The sequence below is a fragment of the Poromitra crassiceps genome (genome assembly GCF_964638095.1).
Source record: "Poromitra crassiceps genome assembly, chromosome: 7".
NCBI lineage: Eukaryota > Metazoa > Chordata > Actinopteri > Beryciformes > Melamphaidae > Poromitra > Poromitra crassiceps.
In genome coordinates this window covers 27,161,991-27,176,580 of record NC_139628.1, presented here as the reverse complement: position 1 = coordinate 27,176,580, position 14,590 = coordinate 27,161,991, and the positions used below count along the sequence as shown (strand labels likewise).

Here is a 14,590-nt window from a genome sequence, read left to right as displayed (position 1 = left end):
TTGTAGAGCTCTACCTCCCATTCTACAGCTTGGTGATATGAAGCTAACTGAATTTTACCAGTCACACATAAAGACCACCCCTTCCCCTTTGTACATGTGACTGTATGTCGTGTCTGTGGTTTACCTGTTGAGCATCTAGTGAGAAATGTTTTTTAGTGGCCGGGCCAGCAGCTGCCGGCCACATGTATTTGCCATTATTATGATTATCATTATTATAATAATAATAATTATTATTATTATTATTATTATTAATTATTACTTTTTCGTCTTCTTCTTCTTATTCTTATATATATATATATATATATATATATATATATATATATATATATATATATATTATATATATATGCGTGCGAGATATAGAAATCTCGCACGCTATGCACGCTCGATTCCTGGGCTCACCCACTGCGTGGCCTCGCCTGCAGCTCGGCTGCTGTGTGGCCTCGCCTCAAGGCCAGATTAACACCCCCCGCCCTACCCATCCCCCCCACCAAAAATAAATTAAATAAAAATTGTCTGAGTAAAATGCTGATTCTAAATATAACTGAATCGCTTTGTTTGACCAAGCAAATCAATTTCTTTTATAAGCATTTTACAAAATGGAACTGTTTTTAAGTAGGGGATGCTGAAAGGAACGGACTGGTTTCTTCTGGGGGAAAATTTACGTTTATTTGGACATTTGGATGTTTTTTAGACATATTTAGAGGAATAGCTCATTTTAAATTAACATTAGGATTATACTGTTATGATGTCATTATTCAGTTTCTGAGATTCAGTTTCTCACTCACTTTCATGTCACCACCTGCTCTCCCTTTAGGTCGTTTTACATTACAACAGACTGCAACACAGGCAATGTTGTTTTAGTTGACATTACAATTCCAATACAAAACAGCAGAGGGTGCTGCAGCACCACAAGCACCCCCACTTCCCTGGTCACCACTTGCCCACAGGCATCCAATGACACTCAATCATGCGACTTAATCTTCTTGGAAACAATTTTTATTTTGTCCTGATTGGTCTTAGATTTGTGTCATAATTCTGTGGAGCCCGACATGAGCCCAACCAATAATAATAATAATAATAATAATAATAATAATAATAATAATAATAATAATAATAAAGAAAAAGAAAAAAAGAAAGAAATTGAGGGCCCCTTCATACTGAGGGCCCCTGGGCACCTGCCCAGGTTGCCCATATGGTAGATCTGACCTTGTCTCACCTGCTCTATTGGCATGCGCAGCGCAGGACAAAAATCTCAGAGAAACAAACAGACAGAACCCACTGTATATATGTATGTACTGTATATACATAGGTGTGTGCATGCGATGTGTGTGTGTGTGTGTGTGTGTGTGTGTGTGTGTGTGTGTGTGTGTGTGTGTGTGTGTGTGTGTGTGTGTGTGTGTGTGTGTGTGTGTGTGTGTACAAAGAATCTCTTCCTGTAACCAAAAACTGCTCCGCCTTTGCTGCAAGAGAGAAAAAAGAAAAAAGCTCCCTTCTTGTAAGTGACACAGAGCACAGAGCAGAGGTGTGGTAGCAGCACTGGCAGGCAGGTTGGACTTGGACTTTGAATCCATCAATGTTTGAAAACGCAAAGTGTAGAGTTGACAATATGAAAGCTGATATCAGGAAACCCCATCGCTCCATGGCTTTTACATCTGCACCGCTCTTGGCTCTGTGGATCTTGCACCTGGTGTCTTCATATGAAGGTGAGCTGCTTGAATGTTGCCTAAACTTATAGTCAGGTTCAACTATTTTGTTGTTGGAATTTTTGGGAGATTTGCAAAACTATACATTTTCGGAATCGTCAGAGCACGGAGAGTCCGAAAACCAATGTTGGCATTTGCACACACATGTAACACTTTAGAATACAGCCCGCAAGTACAGGGTAACAAGATCTGTACTTACAGGGTAAGTACGGGGTACAAAAAGATGTACTTGCAGGCTAAGTACGGGGTTCAATATGTGAATTTACCACACCCCTGTACTTACACTGTAGTTAATATACTACGATGGAATTAACACTGCTTTAGAATACAGCCCACGGCCCTGTACTTACACTGTAGTTAGTATACTACTGTAGCGAAGCTTGTTGGCTTGCTGGGGGCAAAGCTTCTGGGCTTGCTTCGTGAAGTGTGCTGGATCGTGTATGAGGGCTCACGCGCTGTGATCGGTCAGAATCACGGAGATGGACATAGGGACCGAGATGTCGGTCCTCGGACGCGGTTGAAATACCACTGGTGACCTGTTTGGGTGTAAGGCAGTCAGTCACCAGGGCCTGGCTGGTTGCAAGATAGCCAGGACTCAGCTCGAGTTCGGGGTTGGTTGTGCTAATGGTTGACATTATTAGGGAGTAAGAATACCTGAAGAAGTATGGAAGTCGAAGGAATCTCGAAGGAATAAAGCATAGCGTCACAGAACACCTTGTTTATATGGTCGCATTCCGGTGTATGACATCACGTCATTGGTGATGTCACAACGTTCGAGGGAGCTATGACATCATCGGTGTTATGTCTGACATCGCCGATGACCTCACAGGTGAACTCTATGCTATGACATCATTGTCATCGTTGATAATGTCATCATCATTACGTCGTTGGCGCGCCGGCTGGTAGGCATCGACTGCCCCAAGAACAGGCCTGACGGTGGGCCATTATGGACCGTTTCTACAACTACGATGGAATTAACACTGCTTTAGAATACAGCCCGCGGCCCTGTACTTACACTGTAGTTAGTATACTACGATGGAATTAACACTGCTTTAGAATACAGCCCACGGCCCTGTACTTACACTGTAGTTAGTATACTACGATGAAATTAACACTGCTTTAGAATACAGCCCGCGGCCCTGTACTTACACTGTAGTTAGTATACTACGATGGAATTAACACTGCTTTAGAATACAGCCCGCGGCCCTGTACTTACACTGTAGTTAGTATACTACGATGGAATTAACACCGCTTTAGAATACAGCCCGCGGCCCTGTACTTACACTGTAGTTAGTATACTACGATGGAATTAACACTGCTTTAGAATACAGCCCGTGCCCCTGTACTTACACTGTAGTTACAGTAGTATACTACGATAGAATTAACACTGCTTTAGAATACAGCCCGCAGCCCTGTACTTACACTGTAGTTAGTATACTATGATGGAATTAACACTGCTTTAGAATACAGCCCGCAGCCCTGTACTTACACTGTAGTTAGTATACTACAATGGAATTAACACTGCTTTAGAATACAGCCCGCAGCCCTGTACTTACACTGTAGTTAGTATTCTACGATGGAATTAACACTGCTTTAGAATACAGCCTGCAGCCCTGTACTTACACTGTAGTTAGTATACTACGATGGAATTAACACTGCTTTAGAATACAGCCCACGGCCCTGTACTTACACTGTAGTTAGTATACTACGATGGAATTAACACTGCTTTAGAATACAGCCTGCAGCCCTGTACTTACACTGTAGTTAGTATACTACGATGGAATTAACACTGCTTTAGAATACAGCCCACGGCCCTGTACTTACACTGTAGTTAGTATACTACGATGGAATTAACACTGCTTTAGAATACAGCCCACGGCCCTGTACTTACACTGTAGTTAGTATACTACGATGGAATTAACACTGCTTTAGAATACAGCCTGCAGCCCTGTACTTACACTGTAGTTAGTATACTACGATGGAATTAACACTGCTTTAGAATACAGCCCACGGCCCTGTACTTACACTGTAGTTAGTATACTACGATGGAATTAACACTGCTTTAGAATACAGCCTGCAGCCCTGTACTTACACTGTAGTTAGTATACTACGATGGAATTAACACTGCTTTAGAATACAGCCCACGGCCCTGTACTTACACTGTAGTTAGTATACTACGATGGAATTAACACTGCTTTAGAATACAGCCTGCAGCCCTGTACTTACACTGTAGTTAGTATACTACGATGGAATTAACACTGCTTTAGAATACAGCCCACGGCCCTGTACTTACACTGTAGTTAGTATACTACGATGGAATTAACACTGCTTTAGAATACAGCCTGCAGCCCTGTACTTACACTGTAGTTAGTATACTACGATGGAATTAACACTGCTTTAGAATACAGCCCACGGCCCTGTACTTACACTGTAGTTAGTATACTACGATGGAATTAACACTGCTTTAGAATACAGCCCACGGCCCTGTACTTACACTGTAGTTAGTATTCTACGATGGAATTAACACTGCTTTAGAATACAGCCTGCAGCCCTGTACTTACACTGTAGTTAGTATACTACGATGGAATTAACACTGCTTTAGAATACAGCCCACGGCCCTGTACTTACACTGTAGTTAGTATACTACGATGGAATTAACACTGCTTTAGAATACAGCCCACGGCCCTGTACTTACACTGTAGTTAGTATACTACGATGGAATTAACACTGCTTTAGAATACAGCCCGCGGCCCTGTACTTACACTGTAGTTAGTATACTACGATGGAATTAACACTGCTTTAGAATACAGCCCGCAGCCCTGTACTTACACTATAGTTAGTATTCTACGATGGAATTAACACTGCTTTAGAATACAGCCTGCAGCCCTGTACTTACACTGTAGTTAGTATACTACGATGGAATTAACACTGCTTTAGAATACAGCCCACGGCCCTGTACTTACACTGTAGTTAGTATACTACGATGGAATTAACACTGCTTTAGAATACAGCCCACGGCCCTGTACTTACACTGTAGTTAGTATACTACGATGGAATTAACACTGCTTTAGAATACAGCCCGCGGCCCTGTACTTACACTGTAGTTAGTATACTACCATGGAATTAACACTGCTTTAGAATACAGCCCGCGGCCCTGTACTTACACTGTAGTTTGTATACTACGATGGAATTAACACTGCTTTAGAATACAGGCCGTGCCCCTGTACTTACACTGTAGTTACAGTAGTATACTACGATAGAATTAACACTGCTTTAGAATACAGCCCACGGCCCTGTACTTACACTGTAGTTAGTATACTACGATGGAATTAACACTGCTTTAGAATACAGCCCGCGGCCCTGTACTTACACTGTAGTTAGTATACTACGATGGAATTAACACTGCTTTAGAATACAGCCCGCGGCCCTGTACTTACACTGTAGTTAGTATACTACGATGGAATTAACACTGCTTTAGAATACAGCCCGCGGCCCTGTACTTACACTGTAGTTAGTATACTACGATGGAATTAACACTGCTTTAGAATACAGCCCGTGCCCCTGTACTTACACTGTAGTTACAGTAGTATACTACGATAGAATTAACACTGCTTTAGAATACAGCCCACGGCCCTGTACTTACACTGTAGTTAGTATACTACGATGGAATTAACACTGCTTTAGAATACAGCCCACGGCCCTGTACTTACACTGTAGTTAGTATACTACGATGGAATTAACACTGCTTTAGAATACAGCCTGCAGCCCTGTACTTACACTGTAGTTAGTATACTACGATGGAATTAACACTGCTTTAGAATACAGCCCACGGCCCTGTACTTACACTGTAGTTAGTATACTACGATGGAATTAACACTGCTTTAGAATACAGCCTGCAGCCCTGTACTTACACTGTAGTTAGTATACTACGATGGAATTAACACTGCTTTAGAATACAGCCCGCGGCCCTGTACTTACACTGTAGTTAGTATACTACGATGGAATTAACACTGCTTTAGAATACAGCCCGCAGCCCTGTACTTACACTATAGTTAGTATTCTACGATGGAATTAACACTGCTTTAGAATACAGCCCGCGGCCCTGTACTTACACTGTAGTTAGTATACTACGATGGAATTAACACTGCTTTAGAATACAGCCCGCGGCCCTGTACTTACACTGTAGTTAGTATTCTACGATGGAATTAACACAGCTTTAGAATACAGCCCGCGGCCCTGTACTTACATTGTAGTTAGTATACTACGATGGAATTAACACTGCTTTAGAATACAGCCCACGGCCCTGTACTTACACTGTAGTTAGTATACTACGATGGAATTAACACTGCTTTAGAATACAGCCCACGGCCCTGTACTTACACTGTAGTTACAGTAGTATACTACGATGGAATTAACACTGCTTTAGAATACAGCCCACGGCCCTGTACTTACACTGTAGTTAGTATACTATGATGGAATTAACACTACTTTAGAATACAGCCCGCAGCCCTGTACTTACACTGTAGTTAGTATACTACGATGGAATTAAGACTGCTTTAGAATACAGCCCACGGCCCTGTACTTACACTGTAGTTAGTATACTACGATGGAATTAACACTGCTTTAGAATACAGCCCACGGCCCTGTACTTACACTGTAGTTAGTATACTACGATGGAATTAACACTCCTTTAGAATACAGCCCGTGGCCCTGTACTTACACTGTAGTTAGTATACTACGATGGAATTAACACTGCTTTAGAATACAGCCCGCGCCCCTGTACTTACACTGTAGTTAGTATACTACGATGGAATTAACACTGCTTTAGAATACAGCCCGCGCCCCTGTACTTACACTGTAGTTAGTATACTACGATGGAATTAACACTGCTTTAGAATACAGCCCGCGCCCCTGTACTTACAATATAATTACTATGTAACTATGAGGGAATAGAGAGGCAAAGTGACCGCCTACTTCCTGCTTCAGCACTGTACCAGAGATTTTAATCCGCCATTTATTTTCCCATGGACATTTCGTAAAATTTATTTTCCCATGGACATTTCGTAAAATGCGTATAAAAATTGTTTTACTTGGTCAAACCAAACGGTTCAGCTATAGTTAGAATCGGGAGAGACCATAGAACAGGATGAAAATCTCTGGTACAGTGCTGAAGCAGGAAGTGATGTTCCACTTTGCACCCGCTGCTTTCCAATAATAGCCTGTGTAGTTAGCATAGATGTTAAGATGAAGATGATGGTTTTTTTTGCAACGCTTTTGTCACGGTGGGTAGATGGTGTGATGTGTGGACCCAAGTGCAGACAACAGCAGGAGGCGGATGATGAGTAAACCAAAACTGGGTATATTTAATTAAATAACAGGTAACATAAAGACAAGTAACAGGGACAGAAGACACGTGAACTTGATGACGACAGAAAACACAGGAACCTAAATACACAGAGGGAAGTGATTACACATGGGAAACAGCTGAGTGATTACAAACAAGACTAAGACTGGAGACTAACATAGATCTGCTGGACCTAGACAGTGAAACATGAGGGACCTGAGGGGACTTGAGACATAGGGAAAGTCTGACAAAGTCACAATCGTGACAGCTTTAGAATAATAAAAAAACATTGTAACATCTAAAGAAAAGAATGATGTCTGTGCAGAGTTTCACACTAGAAGGCTGTTTCCACAATCGTCTGCTGAAAGTGGAAATTCCTCAGAGCTCAATAAAAAGGCAGTTTTCAACAAGCATGATTCGTTACATCACGAATCCTGGAGCCAATCCCTGTCCAGTATTCAGCAGTTAAAGCCCCAACACATTCCCACTCCCAACTCGTCATATACTGCAGATCAGTCAGGAACCCTTGTCGTCACTTTGTCACGAGTTGGGAGTGAGAATGTGTTGAAAGCCTGTGTTGTATGCTGTGATTAGCTAGTTGGGTTCTAGATCCCCCTGATTGGTTATTTTGGATCTTTTAATTAGCTCGGCTGCTGCGTGACCTCGCCTGCCCTATCAACCCGATCTCCAAAAAAATTGTAAAATAGCAACGTTTGTGGACAAACGTTGCTATTTTACAATGTCGGCTAAGAAATTGTAAAATGGGAACGTATGCGTCTACAGCGGTGGGCGGGGTTTGGGCGTGTTTTACGGAGATTTTCTGTTTCTAACCCCTCCCCCTACTCTAATCCTCACCCTAACCACTCGGAACGTTAATATTTTACGTTTTTCGAGCCGAAATTGTAAAATAGCAACGTTGGTCCATATCGTTGGTATTATACAATTTTCTAAGAGACTGTGTTGGCCCTATTGGCGCATGCGGGTGTGTGTGTGTGTTGCATCAGTGATGTCAATTCCTCCTTGTGTGTGTGTGTGTGTGTGTGTGTGCCCCATTATATCACTGATGACATCATCAGTGTGTGTGTGTGTGTGTGTGTGTGTGTGTGTGCCCCCCTATGACATCACTGATCAGTCTTGTCACAATGCCTCCTTGTGTGTGTGTGTGTGCGTGTGTGTGTGTGTGTGTGTGTGTGTGTGTGTGTGTGTGTGTGTGTGTGTGTGTGTGTGTGTGTGTGTGTGCACACCCTTATGACATCACTTTTGACATCATCACTGATGACATCACATCATTAGCTAATTGGCCTAATTAAAAAATCTGGCTCGGTCAGGTAACACACCCTGAAGGTTTAAGCCCGATCGCACTTAAAACGGCATAGCTGTGGCCGAACACGGAACTTGAAACAAACATTGCCTACATACTACATTTTATATAGATAGATAGATAATTTAACCTTTCTGTGGGAAAAACCACCATCAGATACAAATTATTATTCAAAGTACTGTAGAGTATTTCATATACATCTTGAAACATGACTTTAGGGGGTCTTTAACATCTGTAACTACAGTGTAACTACAGGGGCGCAGGCTGTATTCTTAATCAGTGTTAATTCCCTCATAGTTACATAGTAACTACAGGGGCGCAGGCTGTATTCTAAATCAGTGTTAATTCTCTCATACTTACATAGTAACTACAGGGATGCGAATGCGGGCTGTATTCTAAATCAGTGTTAATTCTCTCATAGTTACATAGTAACTACAGGGATGCGAATGCGGGCTGTATTCTAAAGCAGTGTTAATTCCCTCATAGTTACATAGTAACTACAGGGATGCGAATGCGGGCTGTATTCTAAATCAGTGTTAATTCTCTCATAGTTACATAGTAACTACAGGGATGCGAATGCGGGCTGTATTCTAAAGCTGTGTTAATTCCCTCATAGTTACATAGTAACTACAGGGATGCGAATGCGGGCTGTATTCTAAATCAGTGTTAATTCTCTCATAGTTACATAGTAACTACAGGGATGCGAATGCGGGCTGTATTCTAAAGCAGTGTTAATTCTCTCATAGTTACATAGTAACTACAGGGATGCGAATGCGGGCTGTATTCTAAAGCAGTGTTACTTCTCTCATAGTTACATAGTAACTGCAGGGATGCGAATGCGGGCTGTATTCTAAAGCAGTGTTAATTCTCTCATAGTTACATGGTAACTACTGGGGCGCAGGCTGTATTCTAAAGCAGTGTTAATTCTCTCATAGTTAGTAACTACAGGGGCGCTACATGTACAAGTCTACCATCCTCAATGACTAAAAAGCTGTTATATTAAGGTGAAAAAGTTACTGATTTGGGCTTTAAATTAGTAAAAATTGAAAATGATCAACTATTACAATCAACTATTTAATAGTTCTTGATGGAAGAATTATATTGTTGCCTTCGCCGCTCTGACCATCTGCCCCCCACACGCCTCCTCCCCACCAACCCCACCCCACCCCACCCCCCCTTCCTTCCCTGATTGTCCTCCATAGTCCAGGAGAACCTGACAGTGCATCCAGGAGACAATGCCTCTCTCAAGTGCCGGGGTCCCACTGATGCACCCATCATTATGCTGGAAAAGAGACCTGACCTGGAGCAAGGACAGTGGTATCTCTTATTTATCAGGGACAACCGCATCCAGAATCCATCTTTTACAGGCCGGGTGGAGCTAGTGGACAGAGAGATGAAGAACGCCGACCGGTCTTTGATCCTTAAGAACGTGAGCAGAAACGATTCTGGAACATACGAGTGTCGTGTTATAACAGAAGGAACAACACACAGCATTGTGCACAGCACCATCATCATCCTCGTGGTTAAAGACCCAGGTGAGTTTAGCTGCTAGGCTTCTACACCAGAGTTTGGCCCAATCCCAATTCTGATTTGTACCCTACCCCTTGTTTTTGAGTGTCCCTCACTTTGGCCCTTGCCCTTCAAAACGGAGCCACAAGGGGGAGGGATTGAAAACAATCACCTAGGAAATGGAACACCACTCATATCATCATTTTGCCAAACTGTGATAATAAAGCTATTTCTGGTTCAAACAGATTGATTGAAGTCTGCAGATTCTCATAGATACACTATCTTGTCATCATATTGCCTATTACCAGAAATTAATTAATTAAATTATTGATAACTTATTAATATTTAAATTATATTATTTTATTAGTTGACTGGTTTGCTCAGGAGTCACTGGAAAACATGATTATAACATAGGATAGTATAGCCTATTCAAATTTACGTTGCTATTGTACATGTTTTTTTACATTTTATTCTGACGATTGGGTTGCTAATTTATGTAAAAAAAAAGCTGAAAGGGTAGCACATCTCAGTTTTCAAAGTTAAGGAGGACAAAATACTCACATTTCACTTGATTTATTGGCTCACATCACAAAAAACAAAACGCTTACGCGTTTCGGCAAAGAGCCTTCTTCAGAGCTGAAGAAGGCCCTTTGCCGAAATGCAAAAGCGAGTCGGGCTTATCGCTGGGGGAAAGACCTCTAGCCGCCGGGGCCGGATGAAACACGTCCTATTAACAGGTTATGTTTGTTTCTAAGTGATTAATATGTTTCTCCGCAAACGCGGCGATGTTTTGCGAGACACCGGTTCTGCATGAGCGTCACTGCCCCCAGAAAGCAGGCCCGCCCACAACACTCATGATTGGTTCTCCGATGCAAGGCTTCCAACAGCACCACCTAACATTATGAAAAGATTTAAATAATAATATTCTCAGTGTTAAGGTAGTGAAACGGATTAAGACTGAGAGCTGAGTCTAACGGAGCAAAACGGAGGCTTATGGTTTTTCCTGACCAATCATTATTTACCTGACAGATGTGTTTTCTGCTCTGTAGTGCGGGTGGGTGCACAGTCCAAGAAGGACGGAGAAGAAGAAGCTGCTATGGATGGAGGTGCCAGTCATGTTGTCGGATTGTCCTCTATAGGTCAGTTAGGTCAGTAGGTGACCGGCGAATCCATCTTGTGTAAAAAAAAAAGGGGTATGCACCTGGAGGTCAATAGTTGACCTGGGCGAATGTGTGTGTGTGTGTGTGTGTGTGTGTGTGTGTGTGTGTGTGTGTGTGTGTGTGTGTGTGTGTGTGTGTGTGTGTGTGTGTGTGTGTGTGTGTGTGTGTGTGTGTGTGTGTGTGTGTGTGTGTGTGTGTGTGTGTGTGTGTGTGTGTGTGTGTGTTTGTGTGGATGTGTGGGGGGAAATGATGGTGAGGAGATGGGAGTCTTTTCTCCTGACCAAGCATTATTTACCTGACAGATGTGTTTTCTGCTCTGTAGTGCGGGTGGGTGCAGAGGCCAAGAAGGATGGAGAAGAAGAAGCCCCTACGGATGGAGGTGTTGTCGGATTGTCCTCCATATTCCAGAACCAGACAGAGCAACCAGGAGACAATGTCACTCTCAAGTGCCGGGGTCCCACTGATGCACCCATGATTATGTTGGAGTGGGAAAGACCTGACCTGGAGCCAGGACAGCAGTATCTCTTATTTATCAAAGACAATCGCATAAATCCGTACATCCAGAATCCATCTTTTACAGGCCGGGTGGAGCTAGTGGACAGACAGATGAAGAATGCCGACTGGTCTTTGATCCTTAAGAACGTGAGCAGAAACGATTCTGGAACATACAAGTGTCGTGTCATAACAACCCCTTGGATTGTGCACATCAGCATCATCAACCTCATGGTTAAAGAGCCAGGTGAGTTTAGGCTTCTACATCAGAGTTTGTCTGGAGTCTGCTGCATGTTAATGGTCGGTTATGAAGAGGCACAGCATGGAAATATAAGATGGATAGCCTACATACTATCTTATAAAAATATAAATGGTTTTGTGTAACTGTAGAGTAATTTCCTCTGGTTAACAGTGGATGTGTGGGGGAAAATGATGGCGAGGAGATGGAGTATTTTCTCCTGACCAATCATTATTTACCTGACAGATGTGTTTTCTGCTCTGTAGTGCGGGTGGGTGCAGAGGCCAAGAAGGATGGAGAAGAAGAAGCTGCTCCAGATGGAGGTGCCAGTCATCTTGCTGCTGCAGTGGGAGGCTTCACAGTCGCAATTGCTACTGGTGTTGTGATTGTTGTTGGACTTATGATAAGATATCGTAGACCTAAACCTAACCCAACACCCCCAGGTACTGCTCCATGTGCAGTAAATTGTAAGGTTGATCCTCCACCTGCTGAAACATTTCTGCTGACTTCTACCGATGAAGCGATGTGTAGAGAAGCTGATAACTCACATGATTCATCAGGTGAAGATCAGCAGGACATCCATCTGCTGAGTGATGATGAAGCTGAGTTATCTGATGAAGCCAAGTTTGCAGAAAGATCACTTGCTTCATCAGATGAAGCTCATGTCAAACATGACCAAATCTAATGCTGATGAGACAACTGAGATGCTCTCATTCATACACGACCTTGTTTCATCTGATGCAAGGCCGGGTCTACCATATGGACAACCTGGGCAGGTGCCCAGGGGCCCTCAGTATATGAAGGGGCCCTAAAAAAATCATTTTCTTTTTCAGAACTATGACACAAATCTAAGACCAATCAGGAGAAATAAAAAAAATTGTTTCCAAGAAGATTAAGTCGCATGAATCAGTGTCATTGGATACCTGTGGGCAAGTGGTGACCAGGGGCGTGGGAATTGGGGGTGCTTTTGGTGCTGCAGCCCCCTCTGCTGTTTTGTATTGGAATTGTAATGTCAATTAAAACTATATGATTAAAATGTGTTTTATATGTTTTATACTGTGATATTTAGGGTTTAGTTGAAGACTATGAGCAAAGCAAAGAGGGTGGAGATGTTATTTTTGATGTTTGGTTTATAATAATAAGATAATAAAATGTAATACTAAATAAGTTCAGTGTTGCTGCCTGTGTTGCTGTCTGTTGTAGTGTAAAATGACCTAAAGGGAGAGCAGGTGGTGACATGAAAGTGAGTGAGAAAAGGAGAAAATACTGAATAATGACAGCATAACAGATAACAGAACCTAATGTTAATTTAAAATTAGATATTCCTCTAAACATGGCTAAAAAACATCCAAACGTCCCAAAAAACGTAAATTTTCCCCCCGGTGGCGAAAAAGACAGTCCCTTCCTTGCAGCACCGCCTACTTAAAAACAGTTCCAGTGTCCCTGGTGGTGACTGGTCAGACATTCATTTTTCCATGTAAATGCTTATTAAAAAAATTGATTTGCTTGGTCAAACAAAGCGATTCAGTTATATTTAGAATCAGCATTTTACTTGGACATTTTTTTGTTTTGTTTTTATCTTGTTGTCCCCCTTCTTGTGTCCGAGTGTAATGTTCGGGGGGGGGGGGGGGGGGGGGGGGGGGGGGGGGGGGGGGGGCGCTTCAGTGGGGGTGTTAATCTGGCTGTGATCTGATGCAAGGTCACCCATGCGGGTGCCCTTTACACACCCTGAAGGTTTCAGCCCAATCGCATTTAAAACGGCATAGCTGTGGCTGAACACAGAACTTGAAACAAACATTTAACTAAATTTTGTATGTATGTATTGTAGCGATCCAGGTAATTACAGGTAATGTGGTGTTTCTGTGTTCAGCTACGAGATGTGTGGGTTGTTCCTAGGGGGAAGGGGGTGTATGTGACCAGCGGCCGGTGGCGGAAGTCAGACAAGTTAGGCGGGGAGCTGGTGTGGTTGTGTGGAGAGCTAGCAGCAAGGCTACCGCGGAAAGCTATTATGTGCTCGGTCCTGTGGCTTACTGGGTAAGGTTCTTGCCTTTCAATCTGAGGACTGCGGTTTGATTCCCGGTCAAACCACACAACATCCTAACCAACAATTTGGTTAGGATTTGGTTATGGTCCTGATTAGATTAAAAAAAGCCTAACCAGCCACATTCAGGAAGAAGCAGTTGTGGCGCCCAATCAGTTCGGGGCATGGTCATCCCGGCCCATACTAGGCAAAAATGATAGTCTGGGAACGATACTTACACGGCGATATCAGGAGGTGCTGGTTGGTAGAGTCCTTGGTAGAGGCGGGTTCCAGGCCTTGTTGATGATGGCAGTTGGTCTTGACAGACCTCAGTCTCTTGCTGAGGGGGGGAGTTGCAAAGTACAGTAGTTTGTGTCGGGGTGGGAGGGGTCCTACCTAGAATGAATGTTTTTTTTGTGGGGTAAAAATATCTCTATTTTACTTGATTTGATATTTTGAATAAAAAAAATACCAATACTTGTTCTTTTACATTAATTTATTCTTTTTCATCTTTTTATTTTTCTATGATCATTTCTTTTAGCTATTTTATGCAAAGCACATTGCCTCTGTGTATGAAAATAGAGAGGTCCAGGGATGACGTATTTTTGTAGGCTGAATGCGGAAGTCCCGAACTTCCTGGTTCCACACTGTTTCTGTCTATGGGATTTTTGAATGGGTTTTTGGCGATATGCTTCAAATAATGTCTGTGGGCAACGCAAGTTTAATCAAACGCGAACCAAGGTTCAGCGGGATAATCTTCACACATGAGGACCACTTTCATGAGTTTTGTAGCGTAAATG

General features: G+C 42.6%; 1 protein-coding gene across 2 annotated transcripts; it reads left to right on the top strand.

The window, feature by feature from the left end:
* The first annotated feature begins 1,523 nt into the window (after positions 1-1,523).
* On the top strand, positions 1,524-13,369 carry LOC310779323 (uncharacterized protein). 2 transcript variants are annotated; one of them, XM_083639861.1, is made up of 5 exons: positions 1,524-1,706; positions 9,574-9,906; positions 10,930-11,019; positions 11,363-11,779; positions 12,037-13,369. In XM_083639861.1, the coding sequence occupies exons 1-5, from the start codon at positions 1,577-1,579 to the stop codon at positions 12,453-12,455; spliced, it is 1,389 nt and encodes a 462-aa protein (XP_083495987.1). In that variant the 5' UTR covers positions 1,524-1,576; the 3' UTR covers positions 12,456-13,369. The 2 variants fall into 2 exon arrangements, with proteins under 2 accessions (XP_083495987.1, XP_083495986.1); XM_083639860.1 differs by having other exon boundaries at positions 10,930-11,028.
* Positions 13,370-14,590: the final 1,221 nt, after the last annotated feature.